Source organism: Exserohilum turcica (assembly GCF_000359705.1).
Source record: "Exserohilum turcica Et28A unplaced genomic scaffold SETTUscaffold_5, whole genome shotgun sequence".
Lineage (NCBI taxonomy): Eukaryota > Fungi > Ascomycota > Dothideomycetes > Pleosporales > Pleosporaceae > Exserohilum > Exserohilum turcicum.
The window spans coordinates 1401384-1415400 of record NW_007360266.1 but is presented as its reverse complement, the minus strand read 5'-3'; the positions used below and the strand labels follow the sequence as shown (position 1 = coordinate 1415400).

At 56.0% G+C, this 14017-nt stretch overlaps 5 protein-coding genes across 5 annotated transcripts in view; 1 reads left to right on the top strand and 4 right to left on the bottom strand.

The window, feature by feature from the left end:
* Window positions 1-236: 236 nt before the first annotated feature.
* On the bottom strand, window positions 237-2236 carry SETTUDRAFT_139911 (uncharacterized protein). Its single transcript, XM_008030920.1, has one exon. It carries the CDS (start codon window positions 1889-1891, stop codon window positions 434-436), a length of 1458 nt encoding a protein of 485 aa, XP_008029111.1. The 5' UTR covers window positions 1892-2236; the 3' UTR covers window positions 237-433.
* Window positions 2237-3171: 935 nt separating this feature from the next.
* On the top strand, window positions 3172-3777 carry SETTUDRAFT_33676 (uncharacterized protein; the record flags this gene model as incomplete). Its single annotated transcript, XM_008030627.1, has 1 exon — window positions 3172-3777. One exon carries the CDS (start codon window positions 3172-3174, stop codon window positions 3775-3777), a length of 606 nt encoding a protein of 201 aa, XP_008028818.1.
* Window positions 3778-8508: 4731 nt separating this feature from the next.
* Window positions 8509-10536, bottom strand: SETTUDRAFT_164789 (uncharacterized protein). The gene is made up of 3 exons (XM_008030919.1): window positions 10088-10536; window positions 9351-10037; window positions 8509-9302 (listed from the first exon to the last, which is right to left on the bottom strand). Exons 1-3 carry the CDS (start codon window positions 10475-10477, stop codon window positions 8583-8585), a joined length of 1797 nt encoding a protein of 598 aa, XP_008029110.1. The 5' UTR covers window positions 10478-10536; the 3' UTR covers window positions 8509-8582.
* Window positions 10537-10780: 244 nt separating this feature from the next.
* Window positions 10781-12753, bottom strand: SETTUDRAFT_164788 (uncharacterized protein). Its single transcript, XM_008030918.1, has 2 exons — window positions 12163-12753; window positions 10781-12111 (listed from the first exon to the last, which is right to left on the bottom strand). Exons 1-2 carry the CDS (start codon window positions 12552-12554, stop codon window positions 10911-10913), a joined length of 1593 nt encoding a protein of 530 aa, XP_008029109.1. The 5' UTR covers window positions 12555-12753; the 3' UTR covers window positions 10781-10910.
* Window positions 12754-13138: 385 nt separating this feature from the next.
* SETTUDRAFT_173014 (uncharacterized protein) overlaps window positions 13139-14017 on the bottom strand; it is a gene marked incomplete at its 5' end in the record, with an annotated part of 3284 nt that continues 2405 nt past the window's right edge. The window contains 2 exons of the mRNA XM_008030917.1: window positions 13139-13750; window positions 13801-13902. Of these exons, the coding sequence (XP_008029108.1) occupies window positions 13377-13750; window positions 13801-13902 (476 nt within the window). The 3' untranslated portion in view covers window positions 13139-13376. The remainder of the gene's footprint in view (window positions 13751-13800; window positions 13903-14017) is intronic.

The window sequence follows — 14017 nt, the reverse complement described above, 5'->3', positions numbered from 1 at the left end:
GGCCACGGTGCAATGTGTCAGGCCAAGGTTGCCAGAGCCGCCGAAGAGGAAGCGGAAGATCAGCAGGGACTACCAGTTAGACGCTTGCGCCATGCCGCCGAATCAAACGTGGGGATCTTCAGTGCTAGGTCAATCGGCATCTTTTCCGTGGGGCCACCAATGGCAATCTGGGCGCCCGAGATATCATGATAAGCAACATGGGAGACAAAAAAAAAAAAAAAATCAGTCAACAACTTGGCTCAATGGCATTCGCTGTTTGCTGCCTGGAGATAAAGACAATGATATGCAGTTACAAAAAAAGGTAACCATGCTGCAAAATGACCGCCAATGTATGTAGCATTACCGCTCGCTGTCCCGCCATGCTCGATGTGATCGCGCCGGTCCAATGCATAGAATCAGGAAATAATCGTCGTCAATATACACAGGTTCGTCATTACCGTTCGCCCATGTCGAAACGGTGGGTAAATGCCTTGCCAACCTTGTTCTCTGGTTTGGGAGGCACGTGGTGATGTAGATACTTCTTGGGTGCGGCTGTCCTTGCGCTAGACGCCTTGGAGGCATCGAAAGTGATTTTGGGGTCGTCATACGACTCTGGACAGCAGCAGGCAATGTTCTTGATGCACGTTGTTTTGAGCACATCGCGAATCATGATGCGCTTTGAAGGGATGGGGTGGAGCATCTTGAGCATCAGACGCTTAATCGATGGAGGCTCTATGAGGCTGAACAGCTTGCCGCACTTGGGGTGGCCGTCTGGGCCGTCAAAGATTTGGCCATCAGGATGGGCGTCCAGCCATTGATCCCAGCCTTTCTTGAATCTCGCGTAGTACTCGAATTCCGTCTTTGCAGCCTGCCATGGGCAACCGCCAAACGTCATGGTCAGATAGACTATGGCCGTAGACCAAATGTCGAGCGGGCGTGGATCGTAGCTATGGTCCTTTTGGAGGACTTCGGGGGCAATGTAGGGAAGACTGCCGCAGATGCCAGGCGCCGAAAGCCGGATGTGTCCCATGTTTTTGCCGCACTCTCCACCAGAAGCGCGCAGTCCAGGGTGTTCGCCGCTAAAGACCTCGGCCACGCCAAAATCCGATATTTTCAGATGGCCGTCCTTGCTCAGGAGCAGGTTCTCCAGCTTGATGTCGCGGTGAGCAATGCCGTGGCTGTGGAGGTAGTCGACGCCGCGGAGCAGCTGCTTGAAGAAGCACAATCGATCGTCGCGGCTGTAGTAACCTTCGGCGCCACCGGCAAACAGCTTGCGCTCGACGAGCGAGTAGATTTCCCCGTACGTGCAAAACTCCATGACGTGATTCCAGCGGCCGCGGTTCGTGCACAGGCGTACCGTTTCGACAATGTTGGGATGGTGCAGGCTCTTTGCGATGCTGTATTCCGACTTGATCTTCAGGACATAGTCTTCTTCCGTCTCTTCCTTGTCCCGCTCCCGAAACTCTTTTACCGCCACCAAGTCCTCTTCCCTGGTGATGCCTCCTCTTCGCGCCATGATTCGCACTTCAGACGTCGCGCCCTTGCCTAGTATCCTCCCTCTCTTTCCAGGCATTAGGCTCGAGCTCTTGAACTCCTTGTCCAGCTCGCACCAGTCGATGATGAAATCATCGGGCAGGTTCACGCTAAGACGCCGTGCCTTCATGCCCACGCCCTGTGCGGCCGGCTTGGAAAAGGTGGGCAGCATGCCGGCCGTCGGCTTCTCCGTCTTGTCGCCCAGTCGCGGCACTTGCTCTGTGCTGGCGGAGCGCCGCCGCGAGAAGCCAGACTTCTTGGTCGTGGTGATGGTTCCGCTGCCAGCCCAAGTGATGCCTGGCCGAGGCCTGCTCATGGTTGCCAGGCCAGTGGAAGATGCGGGTTTTTTGCCAAAATCGGGCCTTTTGTCAGTGGACATTCTGCTGCTGGGGGAGCCAGACAAGGGCGGAGAGCCTGCACGTGAGGAGCGGTCCGAGCGGCGTGTCAGAGAAAAGGTGCTTAGCCTCTTGCTCTGGCGGGGGATGTCGACGGCGGGCGTGGCGAGCTCGGCAGGCCCGTCGACGCCCGTCTTGACAATGTAGGTATCTGTCTCGGGCCTTGCCCTGGAGGACCAGCTGGACGTGGATGCATTCGAAGTCTCCGAGTGGATGGGGCCGTCCTTGGTCGAGTGGCTTCTGTGCAGCTTGCCACGAATCAGGCTGCCCACACGCTTGCCGAGGCCGCGCTTCTCAGGCGGCGACTGGCGGTCCGGGGGCGGAGGCGTGGTGCTCTGCTCGGGCGGGGGGCTCTCCGAGGGAGCGTGTGCATCATGTTGCGGCGAGGGCTTGGTGGGCACGTCACTGGCAACGGGGCGCGGGGTGGCAAAGACATCGTCTACCGACTCGTCGTCGCGAAAGGGGTGGGCAAAGGGGGTGCCGTCGCTGGCATGGCTGGTGGGCGTCAGGGGCTCGGCGGGCTCGCTTGCGGTGCCGGTGCTCTCGTCCTCCTCTTCAATGGCAAAGCGGCGGTGGTCGTGGGTGCGCGAGTCGCGATGGCGCAATCGGTCGGAGAGGGTTTGCTCATCAAAAGAAATGGATAGTTGGCGCGGCGGTTCGGCGAGCACGGGCATGGCGGCGGCAGCGTCTGCAGCTCCGATTGGTCGGCAGACGGGGGGAGCGCGCGCGCAATCGTGAAGGAGAAAGGGTCCACGAGCGCGGACGAGGGCGAGGGGGGGGGAGGGGGAGAGATCGGGGGGTTTTGTGCTGGGCTTTGTCGCTACGGTCGCTGGAGGGGACTGGGCCAGTGGTAGGATCCCTCGAGCGGACTGCACGGGTGCAGGTGTAGGGTGGGCAGCAGGAGAAGGGCGTGCGACGAGGGCTGTGATTGTGGAAGAGCCATTCACCCAGCGTCCAAGGAACCAGCGGGAAAGCGGTGGGGGGTTGCGAGGATTTGGCGGCCGGGCAAACACACACACACACCAGGACCAGGCCGGCCAGCAGAGCGGGGGGGGGGAGAAGAAAAGAGAGAAAGAGAGAAAGAGAGGAGATGGTGGTGGAGGAGGAGAGGGTTATGACGTCCCTCGGCGCCTTGGTGGGCCAGAGAGACGTTGGGGGGGCGGCGTGTTGCTTTTAGGATGACCCTTCGGGGGTAGGGGTGGGAGAGGGGGGGTGTGGAGGGGAGGGGGGCGGGCTTAGATACGACGATAATAATTTGGACGAGATGGCGAAGGCGGTGATAGCCCCTAAATGTGCAGCGGGCGTGGGCAGCGCGACCAGGGCGGCCCCAGGCAGTGTGTGGGCTCCGGTACAGGCAGATGCTGCCCGCCATGCCCATCCATGCCCATCCATGTCCATCCATGGCCGTGGCCGCACCAGCCCAGCCCCAGCCCAGCCCCAGCAGACTCCCCCGGGCGAGGCGACTACGACTAAGACACTGCTAAACTCTCTTGAATGCACGCCGCCGCCGCGCCAGACCAGACGCGACCAGTCAGCGCAGAACCCCCACACGCACACGCACACGCACCGCTATACGCACGCCTGCGACCGACGGCGCGCCCTCCTGCATGTCGGATGCACCTGTTGCGACACCCGGGGCCTTGAGCCCATGGAGCCCACCCATGATGGCGACGTGCAAAAGCTTGACTTGACTGCGCGCCCCGCCGCCCTTGATGGCCACGCGCTGCTGGCTGCTGGCTGCTGGCTGCTGGCCGCTGGGCTGCAGTGCAGGCCATACACGACACACGACACACATACGACACACGACACAGGCGGCCAGAGGAGCAAAAATGCCGCAACAGCCAACCCTCTCGACGGCCTGCAAAGCTAGCCCGTCAGCAGCAGCAGCAGCAGCAGCCGCCGCCGCCCGCCAGCTTCACCTCACGGTACCAAGCATGTCGTTCTTTGTACAGGTGCATGTACAATGAGTCCGCCCCCTGCTTCCGCCCCAGCGCCATTCGCTGGCCCCGCGAACGCGCTTCCACCACCCCCCCATGTGCGTCTACTAACTAAGTCGATGGCGCCGGCCACGCACTCGACCCATCTCCCCATGTACACACGGCAGCAGCATCTCAGCACCGCATCGTCGCTTCGTCGCTTCATCTCTCATCGCATCTCACCGCATCGCCGCCGCCGCCGCCCTCTGGTCCACAGCTGCAGCGCCCGCCGTCTTACCTGAGAGCAACACGCACCAGACGCAAACAAGGCGCATCGTGGGGGGCCGTGTCGTCATTGGCACACGCTCCATAGTGCTGCCTCAACCACTCGACGACACGGCTGGCCCGCCTGCATACATGCACATCCACATCCCCACGCCTATGTTCGGATTGCGGGGTTGCTGTCACCGCGTGCACACGCTCACCCTCACACACACACACACACACACACACACACACACACACACACACACACACACACATGCGCATGCGCTCCCTCTGACCGGCCTGCACGCCAGCCCGCCAGCCCGCCAGCCGCACGCTCGCTCTCGCACTGGGCCGCCCGCCCATCACTATCATCGTCGCCCTCTGCTTTGCGAAGCATTCGCGTCAACACCCCCACCGGCGGCCCCAGTGCCAGTCGGCCTGCTACCAGCCTGCAACCGACGTGTTGCGCCTCACTCTCCCGCATATCCCCCCCCCTGCTCCGCCAACCGACGTCACTCGATTGGACCTGGCTCACGCGGAGCGGTGAGTCGTGCTGAGACTTGGTGTGCACCTGCAGTAGTCGGCACTGCTTCTTCTGACCGCAGCTCCGTCACCACGTCTTGCGGCCGATCCTAGACTCGACTGCAGGTCCCCCGTTCATGTACGTGACACGCGGCTTGTCTCTGCCCCGGCGTCGGCAGAACTAGAGGCAAATCACAACCAAAGTCCCCCCCCCCGCCGCCAGCTACTAGCCTTTGGACGTCAGGCCGCTCATGCTCAACTGCCATGCTGAGCGAACCAAGTTCTAACCCCCATGCCGCCACGACAACACCGCATTTCTCCTCATATCACACGTCTGGTACACCCACTTGGCACTTTGCGCACCACATGTAAGCACCACACTCACACTACCGCCCGTCGATGCTGCTACAGGAATAACGCCAACAACGCATCATGTGGTGCAGGCCCAAATGGGCCACAGAGCCAGACGCAATCTCTCCAAATGCCAATGGCCAGCCACGTCTCGCTCGCTCATGCCCGTCGGAATCCCCAGCTTGGCACATCCCACCAATGCTAACTTGCTTTTATGGTAGCATTCTTGGCGCGAGAGAGGAATACGGTTTCCGCGCTTGGCACTCAACAATCGGCCCCTCGTGTCCCGTGCGTCAATCTACTAGGCGACATGCATGCCATACTCTCGACTTGCGAGATGCTGCTATTTCGAGATGACCCATATTGCCATTTCCTTGGCCTTGGCATCCAGAGTACAGTGCTTGGCCTTGGCCGCACAGCTCCACAAGCTCGCCGCACACGTCGCAGTGCCATCCACCCCGCCAAGACTGCAAAAAACCACATTCCGCCCACACGCCTTTCCCGTTGCTCTTTTGTATCTCCACTATGCTCATGTGCCAAAGCACCCGTCCGCCTACGTACAACGCAGACATGCAACTCCACAACAAGAATCTCACTCCGCCAAACACGTGCAGATGCAATCGACAGGCATGCCCCCTCGCAAGACACGCCCTGCATCCTGGACCTTGTGCTTATTGCCGTCAAGACTCGGATACTACCACTCAAGCTATCCTGCAGTCATACATTGCCTTTCCTCTGACCTCACGTCCAACGACTTTTCAACACAGCGCGGAAATAGCGCGCCAAGAAGGGTAGATCACCTTGGCACACAATTGCGTGCCACACGCAGCCTGCTTTTAGTACAAGATCTGCCCTCTCCGCTGGGTCGCTGCTCTTCTCAATTCGGCGGCAACTTCCGCGCGCCGCTCTTCTTGGCTCCTTGCGACCGACACTGCCTTGTCCGCCATTTCGTTGAGACGGTGACGTACCCCCACGCCTGTGATTGTTGATTGTCATATCCTCGCATATGCATACAGTAGATTGCTCCAGCTCGCTAAGACTGTGCCATGAAATCTTGGGTTGCGGGAGTCTTGGCAATGGAAATCGTGAAACCATTGACGGAATGCTGTTGAGCCTAATCACTTTGCAATCAAAGTCTTTCTACTGATAGAAGCACACTGTAGAGTTTCGTCATACCTTGTCTATTCATATCCACTGAAATTAACTCCCAAGGACAAACTTTCTTCTTCATTTCCCGTGTCGAAAGCATACCTCAATACCTCATTCTATTCTTGAATATCTCTCCCCCCCTCCCCCCTCCCCCCCCCCGTGTCCCGTTCGACAGGCAGAATCCTAGCAACCAAATCCCTCAGCCATCATGTTCACCCCAGCCCCATTCATTCCTTTGAGTTCTCCCCAGTGATCTACTCTAGCACTCGAAAAAAAAACCCCCCTCGATTCCAATTCCCTCATCCGTCCACCTCCCGCTAACAAACAACCAACCAACCAACCGCCTAACGAAAGAAAAAAAAACGAGAGAAAGTAAAGCAAGAAATGATAAAGAAGGAAAAGAAAATAATGAATGTAGGGAAGCAGGCCAAAGAAGGAAGGGAGAGTATAAAATAATATAAAGTCTAAAGCATACTTCACCTCTTTCCCCCCCCCCTCCCCCACCCCTACTATTGCACACGTAACTCAACAAGCCTGGCGGACGGAACGGGTACAATGTGATGTGTGTATGTGTGGGAAAAAAAGGGTTACATGTGGTATATTTATATTTACGTTATGTCATGTTACGTTACGTTTGCATGTCGCCCTCTGGTGCCGCTGGTGCCCCTGATGCCAAGCATGTAACGTGTAACGTGTAACGTGTAACGGTAGTGGTAGTGGTAGTGGTAGTGGTACTTTGTCGTTGTACTGGTGAAAAGAAAGGAGAAAAGAAAAAGAAAAAGAAAAGAAAGAGAAAGAAGTGGGAAGCAGGATTGGAGTGATTGATGCGAATATCGGGGTTTGAGTCTGACCATGTATGTGGTTGGGGGACAAACGAATAGGAGTGGGGAGGGTTATTGAATTTGCACATCTCGTTTTTGCGTTTTTGCGTTTGTTCGCTCGCTTGCTCTCATCTACCAAGTACTTACTTTATCTTGCCCAAGTACATATACACACTCTCATGGTATGTCTTGGTATGTCTTGGTAGGTCTTGGTGGGTATGCCCTTGGCATGGAAGCTAGACTTTTAGCTTACACCGTCCATGTATGTTGGACTCGTGCTTGTGCTAAGCTACTTACTAGATTGGTATAGTGTAGTATATGCTTAGCGAGGAAAAAACCCCCCCCCCCAATTCAGAATTACAATAAGAAAAAAAATAAGGGGTTGAATTGTCAAATTCGGGTTGTTGATTGGAGTATTGGATGCGTGGTTTGAGGAATGCGGGGAGGGGAGGGGGGGTGGGATACTAATCATGTTGTTAAGGGTAATGCAATACATCGAGTCATGCAGTGCTTTTCTTTTCTTCCTTTCTTCGTTGCTTTCGTTTCTTTTTTTTTCAGGGTTGAGGCGTAGTTTTTCTTCATGTATGTGGCTGTGTGTATGAGGGTGTGTGTGTGTATGGACCCCTATTTACTTGTTACTACTCATTCTTACTGTCACTGTCACTATCACTACTGCAATAGGTGTATATCAAGGGAAAGTAAAACGGATCTATTGGTTTTGAGTTTTAGTTGTACTTGTTTGATTACTTCTAACTATTTGACTCGTATTTATACTACTACTACTACTACTACTACTACTACTACTACTACTACTACTACTACTACTACTACTACCACTACTTCTGCGGGTAATAGTAGGTAGACACAAGTACCAAATCTACCCCCTAAGCCTCGACTCAACTCGACACGACTCGAGTGCAAAACTAACAGAAAGCCAAAAAAAAAGGGTGTAACTACCTACCCCCTAATAACCTTCTTTCAACCATATACAAAAGAGACCAAGTGCACAAAAAAAAATAAACTTCCAATGGAAAACTAAAAAAAAATCACTAAAACGAAAAAAACACTCATCAAGTCGCTCTTCACAAACACACTATGTACCTAAACAGAATTTATCCCTAGAGTCAACACGTAGATATAGTCATATCACGTTCTAGTCATGCATGATCCGGAATTCCTTGTATCCTTGCCTAAATCAATATCAGTATGCGGTATAGGCTACAGTAATCATACTTTGGCACTATACCCAGTGGTATTGAACGTGTTACTCACATGATCCCGTCGTGTAGTATTCTATTGTTTCCATCGTCGAATGATGCGAGGAAACGTCGGGTATATTGAACCACGCAACATGTGTCAAGTGTGAAGATTTCTGCCTTGGAGTTAATCAGTATCTATTTCTTGCGTTGATATACAAAGAACAATAGTGGCCTACTTATGCAGAGCCTTCATGGTATGTATAATCTAACCCAAGGATCTATAGATCAAGGATCTATAGATGATTAATCACTTGCTACTTCAACACAGCAACACATCAAGTCATCTACTAGCACATTCAATTCACAAGTAAGCTGAGAAACTCATAGTCTATATTCTTTTGTCTTCACTGCTAGTCCAACCGTATATACACAAACGGCTTCAAAACCCATCTACACGCCTCCATCGCCTCTTCTACCCATGCCCTCGCTACCAGGACGCCCAACCTCTTCCTTTACATATGCCATGTCGCTCGCTGGCACAACAATCCACTCTCTGTTGTCTGTGGCCCTGTCCAGGCCGCAACTTGTGCTCTTCCAGCCCTCGCCCATCATATCTCTGGCTAGCCGCCACGACCCGGTGATGACGTCGTTGACGCCTACGCCGTTGAACTGGCTGCCCACGACACGGAGTCGGCCCTTGAACTCGGAAGAGATGCCCTGGGCAAAGTCTTGCATGCGCTCGGCGTAGCCAAGTGTGTACTGCGGGATGCAGTCGCGGGCAAGGTTCACAAGATGAGCTGTGGGCTCTTCTGTGATGCCAATGTGTCTCCTGATAACGCTCTTTGCCATCTCGAGGCCGTCCTCTTCAGTGGGATACTCTGCCCAGCCGTCCCACCAGTGGCCACCGAGCATCACCGTGATCTTGGTACCGTCGGCAGTGTCCTGGCCCTTGATGGCTGAAGAATCAAAGATGACGCCCAGAGCGCGCTCGGGATTTTGCTCAAAAGGTACCGATTGCGGAATGAGGTAACCAAAGCCTTCCACAGGCAGAAGGTCACGGTTGGGGAAGAACATGTTGATAGTCATGACTGTGACGTATGGAGTTAGGTCTGTGTTGCGAAGAGTCGAGATGGCAAGGTCATATGACTCTGTTGTTGTCGAGCCTTCATTCTACCCGTTGTCAGCATTTCAAACTTTACGAGTTGAATAGAAACATACGCCAGAAACAACCTCTACGCCCATCTTACCACTGCCAGTAAGAGGCTTAAAGGACTGGATGGTCGCTTCCGTCCTGATTTCAACATTCCCCCTTGCGTGTAGAGCATCCTGCAGAGCCCGCACCATTTGCTGCAGGCCATTCCGGAAAGTGAACATGCTGGTTTCTTCCAAGTTCTTCGCAAAGTCCAGGTGCAGATCAATCTCCTTGTTTATGGCTTTTTTCGATTCCAGATCCGCTGGATGAACAAGAGTAAGTTGCTCTGGCCGCGGGTCCTCGTTCTGCATGCGGAAGAAACCTCCAAGAGCATTTCCGTATCGGCCTTCCAACTGCCATGCCAGAGCAAGCATCGTCTTCGCGCTGAGTTGCCAGATGTCTCCCGCATAGATACCATGGAAGACGGCCGAGACAAGGTTGTTTGCCATCCGCTGGTCGACTCTTCGTGCAAGGAACGACCCAACTGTCTCGTCGGACATGGAGTCTGGCCGCTTGGACTTCATGGGTTCCGTAAGCAGTCCCAATGCACCATCTAGTATACCTGTCTGCCATAACGAGAAAATGTCGGCAAACGAGGGGCGCTCAGAGGGGAGGCGGTTGAGTCGATCGGGGTAGTAGATGAAGCGGTTCTTCGCGCCAGGCTCGCTACGCTTGGTGTATGTGATGTCGTCAACGAGGCCGAGCTCTTGAATCTGCACAATGGGTCAGCACAATGATTGCCATGCGTGCATGTGTAACGTACCAGGCCTGCGGTGACTGTAGCGTTCCTGAGCGTGCGCGGCCCCATTTCGAAAAGCACATTTCCGCGCTTTCCATCCTGACCCACCACCTCAACCCTCCGGCTCTTGATCCATCCTCCGGTCTCCTTGCCCGCTTCAAACAGCGTAATCTTGCTCTGTGGGAACGCCTTGGAGATGAAGTAGGCACTCGAAAGGCCGCCAATCCCACCGCCGAAAATAGCAATGCGCTCAGGATACGACGACTGGTGGCGACATTGTGCGACGAGGGGTGACGACGATGCAAGCAGCGGCCGGCAAAGGTTGGGGCGCGGTCGGAGGTGGCATGGCGACGCGAGCACGGGGCGTGCGGCAACGGTCTTCAACGTCTTGTGCGAGACATTCTGGAACCGCATTGCCGATCAATTGGTCGCAATCTAGGAGCGTTCGGGCGACCAAAGTTTGTGAGCCATGTGTTCGTACAGTGTTCGTGGAGAGATGAAGTTGCGCGAAAATGTCCGAGCTTTGGCCGCCCACTGTTGCCGTCATGGATTCGACAGAGGCTCCCCTCCCACGGACGCAGGGACACACATCACCGCACATAGCTATGCACAAGGTGGACGACAGTTAGGAAGAAGAATGCAGCTACACATGGCTGCCGGGGAACCAGCTTCCATTTGGCAAAAGAAATGCTTCACCACGTTGGGGCGGTGCCCCCAGCCAAAACGCCTCGTTGAGCCATATCCAGACTTATTGTACAGTGCTCTCCTCTGTTCCCCTCCCCCCTGCGTCCGCGTTCCAATGGTATCATGTCCACCGCTAGTCTCCTCTTATCCCATTCATGCCATTCTATGACTGCACATCGACGCTCCCAGCGTGTGCCTGTCCCTGGTTCATTTCCTGTTCCTTGCCAGGAATTATCAGCTCCTCTTTTTGCTCCTCGTCCACAAACTTCCTCTCGCTCACGTGCTCGCCTTCCTTGGGCGCCACCCAGACATTCGTGTTGTTCTTCTTCTGGCCAGGCTCGTGCTTGTACAGGCAACGGGGGTTCAGGCACGGGTTGAACTTGCACATGATGGTGCTGTGCCCGTATTTGCAGCCCTCGACCGTGCAGTCGGCACCGTTGTGGCATGGTTTTGCCGACGGGTGCTTGTACGGGCATGACGAGGGGTCGCGGCAGTTGGGCCAGAAAGCGCACTCCTGCTCCGACTGGTACTTTTGTCTTTGGGCGGGCGACGGGTGCTTGCCAACGCACTTTTTGTTCTTGCAGGCTGCGCCGTAGTCGCACGTGTCATTCATGTCGACGGTAATGCCGGGCATCGCAGCAGGCGACTGGTGCACAAAGGGGCAGTCGGGGTTCGTGCATCGCAGGTTGAATTTGCACATGGTCGATGAGGGCTCGGGGCGGCCTGAGGGCAGCTCAACGTCCATGCCGTTGCCGCCGTCTGCGGACGGGCCGTCGGCCATGGTCTCGTCTTCGCCATCCTTTTTGAATGGCTTGGCGTTCGGATTCATGCGGGACCGGTCCATGCGCTGATGTAATGGCTTCTTGGATCCATTGCGGTTATTCTGGTTGAAGTTGGGGTTGACAAACGCTGTCGGGGCGCCGCCCGCAAAGATTTGCTGCATCATCTGTGCCTGCTGCTCGTACATTTGCATCAGGGCCATCTGCTGCTGTGGGTTCAGTCCGATGCCGTTCATGTTGTTCTGACCGCCCATTGGAGCCATGGGCATGCCAGGCATCCCGCCCATGCCCATGCCGTTCATGTTGTTCTGGCCCATGTTCACATTGGCATTGCCCATGCCACGGCCGCTTGCCATTGCCTCGACTCCGCGACCGAGGTTCTGGCCTCTAGGGCCCTTTGGCGGATCGCGGGCGTGGGCATTCACTCGGCCCACACCTCCACCAGCGCCGCGTACGCGATGCAGGACCGAGTCGTTGTTGCGGTCCATGTTCTTGTTGAGCTGGTTAAGCATGCGGCCGCCACCGCGTGCAGAGCGTCCTGCCTGGCCACCGCTGCCGTTGCGCATTGCCTTGGGGCCCGTGGGACTGCGTCTTGTTAGCCGACGCGACGTGCTGGGCGAGGCGGTGTGTACATACATGCTGCCCTGCGACTCGGAGACGCCCTCCATGTCTGTGTCGTGGGCCCCCGCGGCGTGGTCGTGCGATGTGCTGTCCATGTGGCCCTCTACCGACTGTGCAACCTGTGCATCGCCGCCGCTGGCCTGCTGCTTGAGGAGCTCGATCTGCTCGAATAACCACTGCGCAAACTGCTGTGTCTCGGTGTTCTCCGGGCCCAGGTCGAGCAGGTCGTTTGAGAGTTCGGCGGCGACCTGCGCTTCGTTCTTGTCGTTGGCCAGCATCAGCAGGATGTACTCGAACAGCGTCGTGTCGTCGCCGCCCGTTGTCCATCCAAACTCGGCGAGCTTGGGCTGCACCACCTGCTGCAGTTGCATCGCCAGCGGCGACTCGCTCGCGAAATCGGCAGCCATGCTGGGGGACGCGGTTGATAAAAAATGGGCGTCGCGTGGATGCGACGTTGCGCGGGCCGACGGTGGGAAATAAAAGGGTGCGACGCTGAAAACGACGCGACTGCCTCGACGTGCCGGGCGCGGGCGTGTGTGTTTGCAAAGACGTTCGTAACAAAGAGGTCGTCAGTCGTGAAAATGGAATTGCGCGCAGCAGAGTCGGGCTGGGGGCGGTGGCTTGGGGGGGTGTGGGGAAGAGAGTATGGAATTGTTTGGGAGCGCCTGCGTTCAAGTTCTGCGCAATCGAGCTCGGCACTTGCCGCCCGGCTAGTGGCTGCTGGTGCTGCTGGTGCTGCTGGTGCTTGTTCAGCAAACCCCTACACTGCCCAGAAACCTCCCTGGGCCACCCGGCCGCCGTTTGCCACTCCGTTTCACACTACTACCTACATAATAATACACCCAGTATACTTTTTGTTCCACTCGCAGCCGCATGCTTCACGCTGCGTTTTGCATCGTAACGTCAGCGCGACAGCCACGTCCGCCACCCATCCACCGCCACAGCCACAGCCACCACGGCCACGGCCACGACCATCTCCTCCACCCGAACACCCCGGTGCACATGTGCTAATAACAGGCCTTTAAAATACCTCAGCAGGTGCCTTGACTCAAGACCACTCTCCAGCGGCCCGTGGTCGTATGTGCTGTTGTACGCTATCAGTGTGCGAGGCCCACCCCATGTCAGACCTGCTGTCAGCCTCCCTGGTGGGTCAACAGCGGCAGATAGCCACCGCGACCCTGTCGGCACCTGCATGATATAGCAGTAATATTTGTAGCAACTCTCGGCCGCTACAGTTCATTTCGACTGTCTGGTCTTTGAGCTTCCAAGTAGCCTTCCTCCATCCGCCGCTTCTCCTCCATCCGCCGACTGTGCTGCTCACGCATCTCATCGGTGATCCTAATACCGGTGCCTCCTGTTCGGCGTTCAGGGAGCTCGTCCTGACTGACTACACTTGCGTGCTGCGGCGTCTTCTCATGCTGTTTCCTTGGACTCCTGGAACTGCGCATATCCCGAAGCCGGTGACCTCTGGATGCAGTCTCATCCGACTGATTGGCCGACTGCTCGACGTAGCCTTGGGTACGATGCGATGCCCGGTTCGAAGGCCAAGTCCAACCCTTGGGCACGGTGGCGGCGAACACGGGACAGCAACCAATGATAACGGCTAGTGAGGCATCAGTATGCCCGTAGACAATGCGACAATGCATCTCTCACCTGTTGAGCACTCAGCAATGGTCCACAGCGTAAGCCATTTCGGGTCTGGTGACTTTGGCCTCCCGTCCTGACCGACCTGGACAATGCGGATAGTCGAGAAGACTACGGAGGTGCCTCACAAAAGTTTTGTCCCACGCTAATCTCGGCGCTTCGGCATAACTCTTCTTGGCGCAACTCCCACCTTTGAGCTGAGTAGCTGTACGATTTGTCTGTATCT

Excerpts from the sequence above, each read along its gene's own strand:
- SETTUDRAFT_139911 (XM_008030920.1), bottom strand. The coding sequence starts at position 1,891 with ATGTCCACTGACAAAAGGCCCGATTTTGGCAAAAAACCCGCATCTTCC.
- SETTUDRAFT_164789 (XM_008030919.1), bottom strand. The coding sequence starts at position 10,477 with ATGCGGTTCCAGAATGTCTCGCACAAGACGTTGAAGACCGTTGCCGCA. Across the intron at positions 10,038-10,087 it reads CTACAGTCACCGCAGGCCTG|ATTCAAGAGCTCGGCCTCGT; the intron begins GTACGTTACACA and ends CCCATTGTGCAG. Across the intron at positions 9,303-9,350 it reads GCGTAGAGGTTGTTTCTGGC|AATGAAGGCTCGACAACAAC; the intron begins GTATGTTTCTAT and ends GACAACGGGTAG.
- SETTUDRAFT_164788 (XM_008030918.1), bottom strand. The coding sequence starts at position 12,554 with ATGGCTGCCGATTTCGCGAGCGAGTCGCCGCTGGCGATGCAACTGCAG. Across the intron at positions 12,112-12,162 it reads TCCGAGTCGCAGGGCAGCAT|TCCCACGGGCCCCAAGGCAA; the intron begins GTATGTACACAC and ends AACAAGACGCAG.